Genomic DNA, 15258 nt, shown 5'->3' on the forward strand with positions numbered 1-15258 from the left:
TCCCTGAGGCAGTAAAATGAGGATAAGCTGTGTGCAACTTGCCACTCAGTGAGTTTTATGTATATCACAAGTTCTGGATCCAGTGGTAAAGTTGTTATCATTGCAAATCAGTTTTTCACTCTTTTGATTTTAAGATTCAAACATGCTTGCACATAACCATGGTCAGATGACTGTAGTTTGTTCACAGGAATGCTGCTCTGTTCTTCCTAAAGACAAATATGTAATAGCAAAACTTATTTTAAAATTGTCATACTCATATCTAGATGCCAAGTCTTATCAGTTTTTGAAATATTAATAAGTAAATAAACACCTCCATTAAAATAATGTCCGTGTTTCTCCTTGGTTATGTTTCTGTTCTATTTGTGCATCCACAACATTACTTTCATTCATTTCCCACTGTAGCCTGGTAGGAATTTCACAGGAAAGCACTGGAAAAATGTATGAAATCACCTTTGTGTTTGTTGTTTTTTTTTTTTTCTTCTTTTATTGTCTGTGATTCCATTTAAAAAGAACATCATACCATTTACCCACATCATGCAGGAAAAAGTAGCAGGCAAATAACAAATGAAATTTACATTCACAAAGATTCTACTTCAAATAATCTGGCTGCTTGGAGGGTACTGCATGCATCTTAAAGAACGCTGGGAAGCATTTCTACTAGAAAATGCATTGTTAGATTGAGTTTTGCTCTGTGCATGTGTTTGAGCGAGAGAGAGAGGGGGAGAGAGAGAGAAAATGAGCAGTTTTTTTAATGGCGGTACTGAAACATTTTACTAACTCAGCACATGAAGAAACGGTATCTTGATAACATATTCAGAATGGATACAGACAAGTTTCAGATACATAAGACGTTACTTTGAGGTCACAACAGCTGATTTCTAACAACGCTTATTCTAGCACAGTAAGCTTGGCAAAAAGATGTATTCAGCAGCATTGGTATGGTGTTTCTTGATGAAGGAGAGGGGCTAGGAAGGACCTAAGCCAACATACGGTACTAGAAACATAGACAGAGGAACTCCAAAGTGATCTAGCACATGATCTCGTATCTCATTTTATTTTAAACACAAGAATATCATTCATAATCAATATTGCAGTCTGATTTCATATGGCTTTCTCTAAAGATATATGTGAGTTCACAAAGGTCAATGGCAAACTCAATTATCTGCCCTCCAAAAGGTGGAGGCCTTTGACTTTTTTTTAGTAGCCAGAAAGGTCTTGGAGCTGTGGAGGAAAATGGCTGCAGTGTGTAGCCACCGACCTTTCAGTGTAAATAAAAACTATTCAACAACCCTCCCCCCAAACAAAACATAACAAAAGGCAGAACAAAATGGAAAAAAAAAAAAAAAAGAAAAAGAAAAAGAATAACCAACAACAACAGCAACAAACAAAACTCATTTACCTGAGTTTGAACAGACCAGAGATGCAAATAAAACAATGGCATGAAATGACAAAGAGAAATTCAGAATCCAAACAATGAACCATACTTCTCTTTGGTCTTAAGTTCTTCAACACCTGCTTGAGTGCTGAGGGGGAGGGTGTCTGAGACAATGCTTTTCACATCCATACATGTACCAAAGGTGTCAGGCACCGTGTTGGCAGTTCAGGGTGGGAAGGGAAATGGGTGGGCACCAGGGAGGGGGCAGTGCCTGCTTTTGAGTCTGTTCTGAGTAGCTTAGGCATTTTGGGGAGGGAGGAATGAATTGGGGAGAAGCCCAGAACTCATGCAAGGTGCCAAAAGTTACGTGATGCAAAAACAAGTAAAAACTGCCCCGTACCCGTGGTAGGTCTTCTGTCACGGGTGTTTATTGAAATAAAAGGAAAAAATAAAAGGAAAACCAGCAGTTCACACCTGACTGAGCTCTGTGCTGTCCATGGAGAACGGGCTGCTGTCGGTCTGCAGAGCTAAGGTAAAGAAGTGACGGCACAGCTGGGCTGGGAAGCTCCCACAATGAAAAACACTCAGCAAGCATTACTTAACAAGACACCTCTCCTTTCCCTCCTGCTCTGTGAGCCTCGCTTGCAGTGTACTAAACTCAGCTCAGAGTTCTCATGGCCTTTTTCAGAGTTTGGGTCTGGATGTTCCCACAGCTCAGGAGCTCAGCTCACAGAATAAAATACCTTATTTTTAATACTCTGAGGGCAGAAACACCACTACTTGTGATATTTGAGCACAGGCCATGCAAGATCCTGACTTAGACCGATCAGTCAATGACACAGCTGTTGAGGCGCAGTTAGGAAAAAAAAAAAAAAAAAGATACCAAATACTCCTCCTTTCTATCCCTGCTGACCCTCTCTTCTCTCTTTTCTTCATCTTCCACACACGTGTGCACACACGTGTCCATCAAGGTGCAAGTGATACTGTGAAAAACAACAATCAACAACTGGCAGTACCCTCCAATAAATAGAAGACCGGGCAGCAAACCCTGATCCTACGCCAGGGACAGTATTTGGCTGGATGAAGAGGTGAGTCCATGATGGGGGCTAGGGAAAGGTCAACAAGCAAGTCTTAGAGAAAGCCCAAAGCAAAGCAGAACAAGCTCATCTTCTTGTTTGTTTGTTTGATTGATTGATTGATTGATTTATTGTAGACTCCTCCAGAACAAGGCCAGGGGAGAATAGGAACAGATATATTCCTTTCAGCAAGGGCACGTGTATGCTGCTTCTACTTATACATTAGAGAACACAGGCCACTGACATTTGTCAGAGTTTTTCGGAAGTTTTGATGTTGGCATGTCAGTAGATTTCACTGCCAATGAGTGGCTGAAGCAAAGAGCCTGGCTGTCTGCCTTTTAGTTTTCAGGGGTGTTGGATTTAGTTCCCTCTCAGAGCACCAAAAATAGCTGCTGCCTCTGTGACAGGAGAGTTTTCAGTTCTTTGAGGTCTACTTAAACAGGCTGAAATTAGTAGTTGCTGAATTTGCATGGGGTGAGCAGGACACTCTCCCTGGAAAATGATAAATTGCTCAGCACTACTGTGACATACCCAAGCACTGATAAAGAGATAAAGAGTGTTCTGGGTCATTAAAGTCTTAGCAGGAGACACTCATCTTGCTTTAAATGAAAGTTAGGGCAAAAAAAACCACTGACATTATCTGAAAGAGTAAAACCCGCCTTCTGTCTTCCCTGCAAAACCCATGGTAGCGTGAACAAGACTGAATGTGTCTTGTTTGCAGATCCAACTTGAAACAGGTTGCTTCTTTATCAGCTGGTTCTGACTTGCAGATCAAATATCCTCAGCCTCCACCTTGGGTTTAGTAGAACCTTAGGACTGAAGCCAGTTGGGAAGCAGCGAGGACTGCTGGTATACCCAAATAGTAAATGGATGAGGAGGACAAAAAATATTTCTTTTGTATCATAAAAGCTTTTTCTTACTTAGAGATGTGCTAAAAGACAGAGTTCACATTAGTTCATACTAGTTTACGTAGTTAAGGTAACAAGCCTTAACGATGATGCTTCTGCTACCTTGAAAGGATGATAAATACCTTTTAAAATTTATTCAGGGAAGTACTGGAATCTTTGCCTAAACTCAGTTGTGCTGAACAAGTGAAGTAAAGAAGTTCAATCGGAGTAAAATGTTTTATTTTAGGTACATAATGAGGTATTTCAGATTGCAATCCTTTTTGTTGTCATTAGAAAGCATATATTTGCTTCCAAATCTGTTCCAGGTACTTAAGAAGGATATGTTGCTCCCATGACAGGGACCAACAATGCTAATTTTGCCAGGCAAACAACGATTCTCCTACAAGATTGTGAGACAGGGATGCTGTGATGCTCTTGCAGCAGCTATGTAGAGATGTGGCCACATGCAAAAACATAGGATCAGCTCTTCAGGTAACAGGCCAGATAACTTAGTAAGTGACTGTGTTCAAAATAAGTCTGTTTATATATGCAACTGCATATATGGACTAGCAAGTCAACTTCTCCAGTAGAATTTGGCTTTTCTTTTGCAGATACTCAGTGCTTATAGCACTGTACTGGAAAACATCTGTGTCTAAGAAAGGCTTTCGAGATAATAGAGAGATTTTTTCCTACCTTACTAGAATCAGTGGATGCCCCACACTGTTATAATACTAATTAGCTCCTGCACAGCACTAGAGTAGCATTGTGCAATTCATCCTTACTATATTCCTTTACAGTAGGTATTGACTGAAACCTATATTTTACAGCTGGAGAAAATGGGGCAGAAAAATAAGTGATCTCCTCAAGGCAGCAGAGTAACTTAGCATGAGACAAAGGAGGCAAATGTAAGATCTCGGGATCTTCAGGGCCATATCTAACATTCAGGCCACCACTCTCTTCTACAGCTGCAGAGAAGGGTGGGCAGGACACAGCAGTAACAATATGCTGCAGACCGAATGTCTGTCCTGAAAGCACTGCTGGGAATGAGATTGCAGACTACAGCACTAGGCAGAAAGAGGAAGTTTGGTTAATTAGAGTGACCAAAATTCTTGGACATTGACTTCAAAGGGGTGGGAAGGACCTCTAAGAGAGCACCCCACACCCCACTGTGGTTCCAGCTCTCTGTATGGCACCTGTCAGACCAAATCTACTCCTTCAAGCTAAGTGTATGGCTAATTCCCAAAGTGGCATGACTCTTGCTTAGATTCTGAGGCATTTAACTTCTGCCAGCATCTGAAGGCAGATGACTCACTACTTCCACAGTTCTGAGTGATGTCAGCTGTGTAAGCCATGCATGATTTACCTTCCAAATAATCTCTTATTTATGCCAGTGATGAAATTAAAACTGAAAAGCTCTGATTCCACGGGAGAACTGAGACATTATTTCCAAGGGCAGATGTGGTCAACAACAAATGGCTAGTGTGACCCAATCAACAAGAACATTAATAAAAATAACTAATAATTATCATCAATAATAATAATAATAAATGATTAAAGAAAATTAAAGAGGCCACTGTTCACACTCAGTGAACACTTCTTCCTGCTTTGGGTCAAAATGCATGTGAGGTTGTTCCTTTTCTATGCTTAATGTACAGTTGCCTTATTTAACATACATATTACTATGGCTTATAATAAAAGTTGTGTAGTCTGCAGCTTTTTAATCTTTACATCCATTCAGAGGCATCTACTGGATATGACTATGTACAAAAAAGGAATAGATGAGTCCTGGGGTAAGAGGGAAAGGGAATAGGCAGAGGGGAATGGGAAGCGAAGGAACTCCTAGTGAGCAGTAGAGGATAGAGGTGGGCAGGGCTGCGTGATGGATGGCAAGATTGTAAATCCCCATTGGGCAAAAGAGAAATCCTTTGCAGTACTGTTAGTGCCCATCTAACAGTCTGCAGCTATCACTTCTTGAACATGTCCTGCAGGGGCCCTGGTAGGTATTTGATGACTGTGTCTAGAATGCTCTCTTCTTCCTCCTCCTCCTCGTCCCCACAGCCAGGAGGGATCGCCTTCTTTGGACGTGTCAGACTCCCTTCAGCATTAGCTTCCAGTGCAGCCTGGGCCTCTGCTTCCTTTTCCTCCTTCTTCTTTATCCCATACTGCAGGAGAGAGAGAACACATTGTCAGTCACACACTGGACAGGATAGCAGATGAAGGCAGCCATCACACATGGTGCCTCATATGCACATCACTGGAAATGTTCTGCTTTTGTTTCTTCACGGACCCCCAAATTATCAGTCCTAACAACTCTTCCCTATATACAGCCCAGTGGACGGGCAGCTCTCTCCAGACAGGATGGTCAGATGCTTGGATCATTCAGAAACAAGCATGGCAGAGAATCTGGGACTATATAGCTGTGGGTTTAACAAAGACAATACCAGCTGTGTGTGTTAATACAGTTTTGGGGTGTTACTCTGCTGCTGTTGAACCTACCCTGTTCTATTACCAAGTCTGATGCTCAAGCTCTTCATCTGAAATGATTTTGAAATTCCATCTGCAACATTTTACAGTAAAGCATTATGGAGGAGGCAAAATGTGAGAAACAAACAAACAAACAAATAAAACAAAATGGAAACACACAAAAAAACTATTCTCAACAAAATAAAGCAAACCAGAAAGGACAGACCGCAGTAAAGATGACAGTTTTAGATACTCTCATGTGGGAGATTTTCTATACCAGCCCATCCCTGTTCTTTTGGTATAAATGGGACAGAAAGACATCTCAATGAAAACAAACCTTCATAAGAAACTCTGGCTGCATGTGCACACCAGACTCTACACTTCTTGGAGTAAAGCTGACACCCTGTCTAGAGAGAAACATCTTTATGACTGCAGGTATAATGGATACCTGAAATTTGCCACTCCCATTGAGAATTAAAGGCATGCAACTATGACTTTGCATGAATAACCAGAATTTCATTTTATGATTTTATATTCAAAATGCTAGATTTAATGGGAAAGTAAAGATATGTCTGAGTGAATCAGACTGAGCAGAGGAGTGCTGTAGTATCCCTGCTCCCACAGTGACATGGATTTTGTTTCCAACTTCTAGTTTGGAGGCATGTCCAAGGAAAATAATTTCTGCACTCATCACTCCTCAACCTCCACACATTTCTGCAAAAGTGTTTGCACTGAAATTTTAGAGATAATAGTGATGATGAAAATAAAATCAACTCAAACTGTCACATGTAAATCTACAGCAATAAGGATACCTGCAAGCTACCTTCTTTATCACTTACAATTATTTCAGTTCAGCTACACTAGAGAGGCATTTGACCTTTGTGAGGAAGGGGAAGGGCATTCAATTTTGCTGAAACAGCTGTCAGCTTCAAAACTCTTGCTGTGTAAGAGCCACTCTTTTATTTCCGCCTAAATATTAACTACAGTACCAAAATGAATTAAGATTGCTCTCAGTATATTGAACTGTGAGGTAACTAGCCAATCTAAGCCCTGCAAAAGCTAGCAGAACACTTTGTATGAACAAGGACCTCTGAAAAGAAAATTAGATATGATTTCAAAAAGATAAAAGAATTGTGTTGGTACAAAGTGTTCAGTATTTTCTCAGTATCAATAGTCATCATTCATATTTAGGATGACAGTCTGCAAGGTTGAAACCAGCAACTTCAAAAATAGCTAGTTCTCTAAATCAGTTCTTCCAAGCCAAAATGTTCATTAATGACATTTATCTTACAATTTTTATACCCAGTGGATGCCAGTCACACCAGATTTCATGGGGGAGATGCTCAAGACAAATGATGATCTGAGGCAAAGGAAGCATCTGATTGATTTGCAGCCACAGGGCTGAACACTAAAAAAGAAGATCCAACATAGTGTAGCCAGCACTGCAGGGGAAATGAGACATGCTGCAAGCCTGCAGACCACGTATGGCTGACTTGTTCCTCTCAAGTTACAGGTAAATGTCCCCAGGTGTTTCCCAGCATCTTTTATCTACAGACATGACTTTGCTTTGCCAGCTACAGGAGAAGTAGTGGAGACAGCACAAATCACAATAACTCACCAGTCCTCTGCAGCTGCCAAATCCTCTGTCTCATTACAATTACCAGCTCATGGCCAGTGGACTCTATAGCTTGTGAACTTGTTGAACAAACATCCAGGGCACAGGAAACTAAAACAACTAAAACAAAACAACCACTCAAGTGCTCAATGGCCCTCAGTGACTTGCATGGTGCTAGACTGCCCTTAGTTCTTACAGTGTATGGCCAGTCTTACTGCTTATTCAGTGTTATACTTTAAGGATGGTGGTAATTTTTAATGCTGTTTATAATAAAAACATAATGTTTTGTAATTTGCAGGTGAATTAAATGGTATTTTTTAGGATTGAAATTGCTTCAGATGAAGTTGCATTATAGTGAGTCCTAAAGTAACAGGTACAAAATTAAAACAAGCATCTTAGTGTCTTCACTTTAAATATTTTATGTTAAGTCAATATATAACAGAAATATATGTATATATATATAACCAAAAACAAAAACAAACAAACAAAAAAACACTTTTTTCATTCTCTGGCATTCCTGAAGATGGGAGAATATTGCATTACCTCCAAAACATGTGAAGGATGAGAACAATTTCATCTTTTTCTCAAAGTTCAGCCCCACAAAGTTTAATATCAGAAGCTGCATTTGTGTGATTATCTGCTTGACCTTCATTTATGCCACCAAACAGTTAATAGCATTTTAAACTACCTTGTCCTTACTATGCTGTTATATGAGTAGTGTTTGCACTGCATCATATGTTGGTAAAAAACGGTAGGGTGGAGTCCTCAGGCATCAGTTGGAGACTTTACCCCCCACTCACTGACTGCACATCAGGAGAGAAGCAGGCGAACAAGGCTGCCAATGACCTACAACTTACTTCCACTATTACTTCTGCTTTGCACAGGAAGCCGAAGCAAGTGCAAGATCCAGAAACAGGCTGGGAATTAGATCTAACTCTAATGGTACTAAGGGTAACAGGGAATAGTGGGACTGATGAGCCAAGGTGTGATTGCAGCTAAAATGTCAAAGCACTAAAAATATACTTAGTATTACTTATGACAAGCTACCACTGCTTGCTAAACATGAACAAATCTCTCTAGCAAATATCTAGGTCACAGGATAAATAAGTCAGTAACATCATATTTAAGACACCTGCGGAAAGTTGCTACTTATCTCTGGGTCAGTGTTGGAGCTGACTCCTCAGGACGACAGCAGCAATCAAGGTTCAAATGAATGGCTGTCTGTGGGTTAGATTTGGAACTGACTCCTTAGGATCAAGTGATTTCCCTGGAGAAACTAAGGAAATAAAGAAAGCCACGGTCATGGAGTTTTGAGAGAAATACAAAGACAACTCCAAAGATGCAGGTTGGGACCAGCAGAAGATACCCAGAGAAGAGAATCTAGGTGCCTGAGAACAACTTGCTGCTAAGGTGAACATCTCAACCCACTGACTTGCACAAGATGCCCCTGGGACTTCTGTACCCTGGATGGCGACTCAAAAGTACCAACAGAGTGGGCTTGCTGACCTTGGGAGACCTTGGGGATCTGGAGGAGCTTAAAATAATCACAACATTATCCTACTAATATTTACTGTGATTGTATGCTGTTAAGATTATTATAGTCACATGCTGCCAGTTGCAATATTTAAACATAATCATATCATATTGCACACTTCCAAACTTAAACAAACATAACATACATAATTGTATCTGCTATTTCCATGGTTGAACTAGCATATTTTATAAGTCTGTGTAAGTTATTTTGTATCACTATGTATATACTTTATATGGTCACATATAAAGCTTCTTTCATCACTGGGAATTTTCACTGCACAATTTTCTTCCCTCCTAATACATGGACAAGCAGATAATGAGGACTGGTGCTCTTGCTGCTTGCTTCAGACATGTCTTGCAGAACATACTTGCAGTGTCAGCTGCTGTGAATGTAAGGAAGGTACACAAAGGAATGCTTTAATCTTTTCAGTAGAGAAGGAACCATGTTCCCTTGGCTAGCTTGACCTCTTCACAGCTCTGACTAGCACAAGGTTCAGCTGACACAGTGTGCATGTGAAGCCTACAGTGTGCAGCGGGATGCAGGTAAATATTATAATGCTTTGCTAAGACAAATCCATGAAGGTCTTGAGAGATGGAATTCTGTAGTGGAAAAACACATCCTAGGAGGACCCATCTAAAGGCTGGACTAGATGAACTTAGAGGTCTTTTCCAACATGTATGGCCCTATGATTCTGTGACCAGCAGCTGTCAACCAAGTTACAGAATCACAGAATTGTTAAAGTCAGAACGGACCTCTGGAGGTCATCTGGTCCAACCCGCTACTGAAGCTAAGACACCCAGAGCAGGTTGCCCAGGACCATGTCCAGGTGACTTTTGAAGATGTCCATGGAAGGAGACTCCACAAGCTCTCTGGGCAACCTGTGCCAGTGCTCTCTCACTGGCACATGGTAAAGTTTTTCCTGATATCAGATGTAACCTACTTATCCCCTGCTGTGTTGTCCCTCCTGCAGATGTCAGGGTGGTCAAAGTCCCCCAAGTCTCCTCTACTGTGGCTACACCTGGATGGTTGGTATCTGGAGGTGTGCATAAAGGCATCCCACAACACAGCTCTGCGCCATTTGTGGTGATGGGAATTGTTCATGGTTGTCTTCACCATGGATGACTGGCAATGTTGCTGTTTCACTGAGAAAAAAACTCTTCCCAAGGCGCTCTGAGAAGCCTGAAATTAGTCATCAGTCTGCATCCCAAGAAAAAATGCTGCATATCAGCTAACAGTTTACATTTCTAGGAAAAGTTTGGCATACAAGTGATGCTGGTTACATTTCTTTTCAGGGAATTAATGGTTTTGTGTGGTTGCTGAGTCTATGAACAGATGTGGCCAATACAGCCATCTCTGGAACTGCTGTTTTATTTCCTTGTTGAGCTTTTAAAAAATATCTGAGAGATTTCAATGCATGTTTCTTATCTTGTTTCATATACAAATTACAAGACACCTTTTCTCTTCTTACACAGCCCTGTCTATGAAATTTAATTCACATTCCACCCCACAACAACAATAAAAACATAATTATCAGCCAAAGTTGAAAATATATATTTAGAGAAGACGATCAGAGGGCAACTTGCCCACACTGCTACCTCAGGGGTCATCTTGACCTGAATATGTCTTTTTCTTAGAGACCTCAGCTGCTGAAGAATTCTCACCTACTCTGGAACTTTGCAACCATTTACAATTAGAAGATTTATCCTTGTAATTAACCAGATTAATTCTGAAATTCCTTTTTAAATCAAAGAAATCTGGAAAACTGAAAAGACACAGGTATAAGAAAAAGATTTCTCTTTCAACTGTCCTGTTGGGCTTCACTTATTATTTGTCATGCTATTCTTTCTTCTTCATTACCAAAGAGAACACTCATCTGGTGTTCTTCCAATCTTCACGTTATTGACTCATGAAACCTTCTGCCAAGAACACATGTAGAATATTGGGTTTCCAGGACAAGGTTTTAGTAGTGGGGAAGGCTGCTTTTCTCCCAGAGAAGTGTCCATCCCCATGTCAGCCAGGAGCCAGACCCAGCTGGCTCCAAAAGGGACCCACAACTAGCCAGAGTTGTGACTATCACTGATGCTGGTTGGGCCTCCGTGAGAGCAGATTTAAGAAAGGGAACAGACTGCTGCTACACAGCAGCTAGGAGAGAGAGGGGTTAGAAGCAGCCCTGCAGCCCCTGGGTGAGTGCCGCAGGAGGGCAGGAGGTGCTGCAGGCAGGCAGCAGCAGTTCCCCTGCAGGCTGTGCAGGGAGAGGCCCCTGGTGGAGCAGGCTGTCCCCCTGCAGTGCATCGCAGGTAGTGGAAAAAATTTGTCTCCTTTCCTTCACCTTCAAAATGATGGGACTACTTTGAGTATTCCCTTTTCATTTACACAATATGCTGTGATTTTTCTGAAAAGGCTAAGTATGAAGAACTTTCACATGGTATAAAGAGCTTTACAGTCTTCTGTTTCCTGCATAAACTTGTCTTAGTGGCATGCTACTGTACCACTTAATTTACCTGATATTAAATTAAATTTGAACTTTGCGGACATGGCAGAAATAGAAGTCCTAACTGTAACAAGTTAAAATGAATATGATATTAATATAGCTATCCCAGGGTATCTCCATACTGAATTCCCTTTCCATGATCATGTCAAAGAGCTTCACCCTGCAGCAGCTTATTTCATTATTCTGTCCAATTTATTGTTTGTAGCCTATGCAAAGCAGAAACTAATTCTCAAGATATTTATCTCCAAAAAGTGAAAATATATTCCTTTTGAATAGTGGCATACTATATGTGGACACAGCCTTATGAAAATGATGCCTTTGTTGTGATGTATATATAGCATACCAGCTGTTGTTATAGGAAACCTCCATTTCCTGTGTCTTCCCCATGTAAAACTGAGCTGCCACGATTGCTAACATGAGTCATGCTCAACATTTCTGCATCTGCTTATGTACACAAAATTTCATACATATATTTTGCTGAAGAAAAAAAAAAAGAAAAAGAAAAAAGTACATGCTATCTTTGGCATAAGCAAAAACATTCATATCTTTGTCTTAGAGTCTTGCTTTCCATTCTCAGAGCACTTTGTGAAGAGTTATTAAATAATCTCCCGGTAATTCCTAGGAAATCATTGTCCCCATTACATTAAATTGCCTCCAAGGCAGTGGAAGGAGATGGCACTGAAGCTTACAGATGTTTCTACCAATGGAGCAAAGCCAAATTTGTCAAGACAGAGGGAGAATTCCCAGTAGATGACTACATCCAACACCAAAGCTACCACTTGCGAAGACCCTGGTGCATGCTTTGAACACTTTGATCCCTTTTTTGAGTGGTGCCAAAACTTGTTATTTCATCATGAACCTGCTGTTGATTCTGCTCTTTCCTTTCCTCGCTTTTTTTTTTTTTTTTTTTTTTCTTTCTTATAAATTACTAAACCAAACTGAATGGTGAAAAATCAGGTCTCTTATATCAGAAAGGCTTCCTTCCTGACACGGTTACTAGATATCTGATTTATATGGCATTGGCTAAGGCAGGGCACAGAAAGAGAGCAGAGTCTGAACAGTGCTCTTGCACAGTTAAAAGCTGAAAATCCATACACCTCAAGAAAAAAAGGAGCCACAGATATTCTTCACTTGTTCTAGTCATAATGTAAATTGCTTGCTCTAGCCTGACCCAGAAGAACATCTTTTGTATAAATATGGCATGTGTACAGCACTTTCCTGTTTTTTGTCGTTGCTTGTTCTTTTTATTTATTTATTTTTTTAAACGGAGTAGTTTTCATTAAGCACAAAGAGAGACTGTTTGCAGTAAAGATAGTTATGCTTTGTGCATTAGTACATGTATCAAAATTTAAACAAATATTGCACATTAACCAGTCTGAAGGTCTTCTCCTTGGGCAACCAAATTAAGGTAGAAAAACTATAGCTGATGTTACGATTTCTGAGATCTTTATCTCATTTTGGGCAGGGGAATTTTTCAAGGACTGAATTCAGAGAACAGAACAAGAACAATTTTGTGCATTTGTAAAAGACACTTCATGAATTGCTAGTGCATTGATTACTGTGAACATTCACTGGACTAACAGTACAGAGGCCTCGAGTCAGAACCTAATTCAGGGATTCACCACAAAAACCCGAGGAATATTGAAGACTGTGTTGGAACTCAGCCAGCGCTCCTGGGTTCGCTAGTTTCTTTTGTAACCCACTGACCAAGTAATTGCTTGACCAAGTAATCCAGCTTGTTTGAAAGATCTAGCAGAACTGTCATGAAAGGAATAGACTTGCAGGAGGAATTACTTCAGGCAGGGGTCAACCATTTTATATTCTGGTGAGCTGCCTCCACAAGCAGGGCTAATCAATGACACCATGAAAGCTGTGCAATTGTTTCTGTGTTTTGCAGAGGCTAAAAGACAAAACTCATGGCTGGACAGAAAGCCTTTAAAACAAAGTTGATTCGAGAGTCCAAAGCAGGAACAAAAAACAATGCTTTGCAGATTGCCCTTGAATGATAATGACAAAGGTCTTCTATCAGTACACACTGCACTGTCAGGAGGTGACAGGTTTATGCTGCTGAATATCTACTTTCACAGCTTGCTAGGAAAACAGCTGACAACTGCCTGTGTTTACAGCTGGTGAATTGGAATATTCTTCCCAAGGTTATTTATTCTGTACTGTGATCAGTCTGGGATGATCAAGTCCTCTGTGCTAGCTGATAGCAGATGAAGAAGGTGGTCCTATTGGTCATAACACATGCACACCTCTGTAGGTGTAGTAGTTGACCTGGGTGGCTGGTCCTCTCCAAACTATGCCTGGCTCTCTCAGCAGTCTGACTGGTATTACAAAATGTCTCCATTATTTGACATATCCTAAGCTGCCAAATGTAGTCTCCAACTCCACCTTTGTAGAACTATGCTTAGAGAAACATGGGCCACCTTGCAGACATGCAAAGGCCTGGAGAGATGCAATAGCCAAAAAAAAAAGCAGCTCACTGCTGCTTTCGTCCATTATTCCAAGGCTGACTCAGCAAACTGAGATAGAAAGATGCAGAGATCAGGGAGCACAGCAGGCTGGCCACTTAGCAGTTTGCAGATATTAAGGCATAGCAGTGGGAGGATGATTTGTATACTGATTGGCATAAAGACTGTTTGGAGATGACAGAAATAGAGATAGAAATAGAGATAGACATAGGGACAGACACTGCTTCTGGAGCACTTTTTTGGCATGTTTTCCTCCTCACATGTACAGCCAGCCCTCTCTAAAAACAGCACCGTGGAACACCCAGGGCAATGACAGAAGGGAAACTACTCTGGGCAGTGGCAAGGAGACTAAAATGTGGTGAAGAAACAGGCAGGTACAGATTATGAGGCTGGATAATCCTCTTCAGAGTTGTTCCTGTCCTAGCAAGACTACAAAAGAAAAGCTGCCAGCAGCTACAAACATGATAGCTTTTCAAAGAGCCGGATCCCCAATGGTGTATTTCTAGGGTACTACTTGGATGTCCATGAAATACTATCAGCTGGCTTAAGGCCATTTTGTCTGCTGAGTCTCCTCTTTGGCTGCTCCTACCCTCCTTTCCACTCTCTTCCATTTTCTCTTCTCGTCTTTCTAATCAGTTCATTTATCCCTGGTGTGAGGTTCAAGGAGTTGCTATAGAAAGGAAGAAAGACGCAGTCCTCAGAACACTTCTGAGCAGGCTTTTAACAGGAGGAGACTATTTCTGCCCATCAATTTATCCATTTAGTCTAAGCTCTGCCATGCAGTGTCAGAACTACCCAGTTACTATGGGCTCCCACAGTCAGCTCAGGTGAACTGACCCTTTATGCTTTATGACCAGTAATAAAGCAAATTGTGGGAAGGGGACACTTAAGAATGTTAGGGGATCATGCAAAGGTGACCTGTTAACAGAGCCTCCACCATTCAGGAGCAGACCTACTCAGGCCATTTCCTTAGGGTGCATCCAAGTCTTTCAGCCAGCTTTTCTGGGAGAAGAGATCACTTGTAGACATGGCTTCTATTATTTGAGACCCTTACATCCCCCAGTGGCACCATCTCCCCAAGAATTCCTTGTGGCTGCATAGAATCACAGAATGGCTTGGGTTAGAAAGGACTTTACAGATCGATGAGTTCCAATCCCCCTGCCATAGGCAGGCACATGTTCTACCTTCAGCTTGCTCAAAGCCCCATCCAGCCTGGCCTTCAACACCTCCAGGGATGGGGCATCCATACCTTCTTTGGGCAACCTGTGCCAGTGCCTCACCACCATCTTCTTCCTAAGATCTATTCTAAATCTACACTTTGAGTTTAAAACCACTCCCCCTTG

The 15258-nt window shown here is 41.2% G+C and overlaps 1 protein-coding gene across 2 annotated transcripts in view; it reads right to left on the bottom strand.

Annotated features, from left to right (window-relative positions):
- Positions 1-1023: 1023 nt before the first annotated feature.
- Positions 1024-15258, bottom strand: part of CPLX1 (complexin 1) — a 134886-nt gene continuing 120651 nt past the window's right edge. For both annotated transcript variants that reach the window (XM_084503904.1, XM_084503903.1), the window contains exon 4: positions 1024-5500. In XM_084503904.1, coding sequence (XP_084360030.1) covers positions 5303-5500 — 198 coding nt within the window. In that variant the 3' untranslated portion in view covers positions 1024-5302. The remainder of the gene's footprint in view (positions 5501-15258) is intronic.

This window comes from Aythya ferina, assembly GCF_964211825.1.
Source record: "Aythya ferina genome assembly, chromosome: Z".
In the NCBI taxonomy this organism is placed as follows: Eukaryota; Metazoa; Chordata; class Aves; order Anseriformes; family Anatidae; genus Aythya; species Aythya ferina.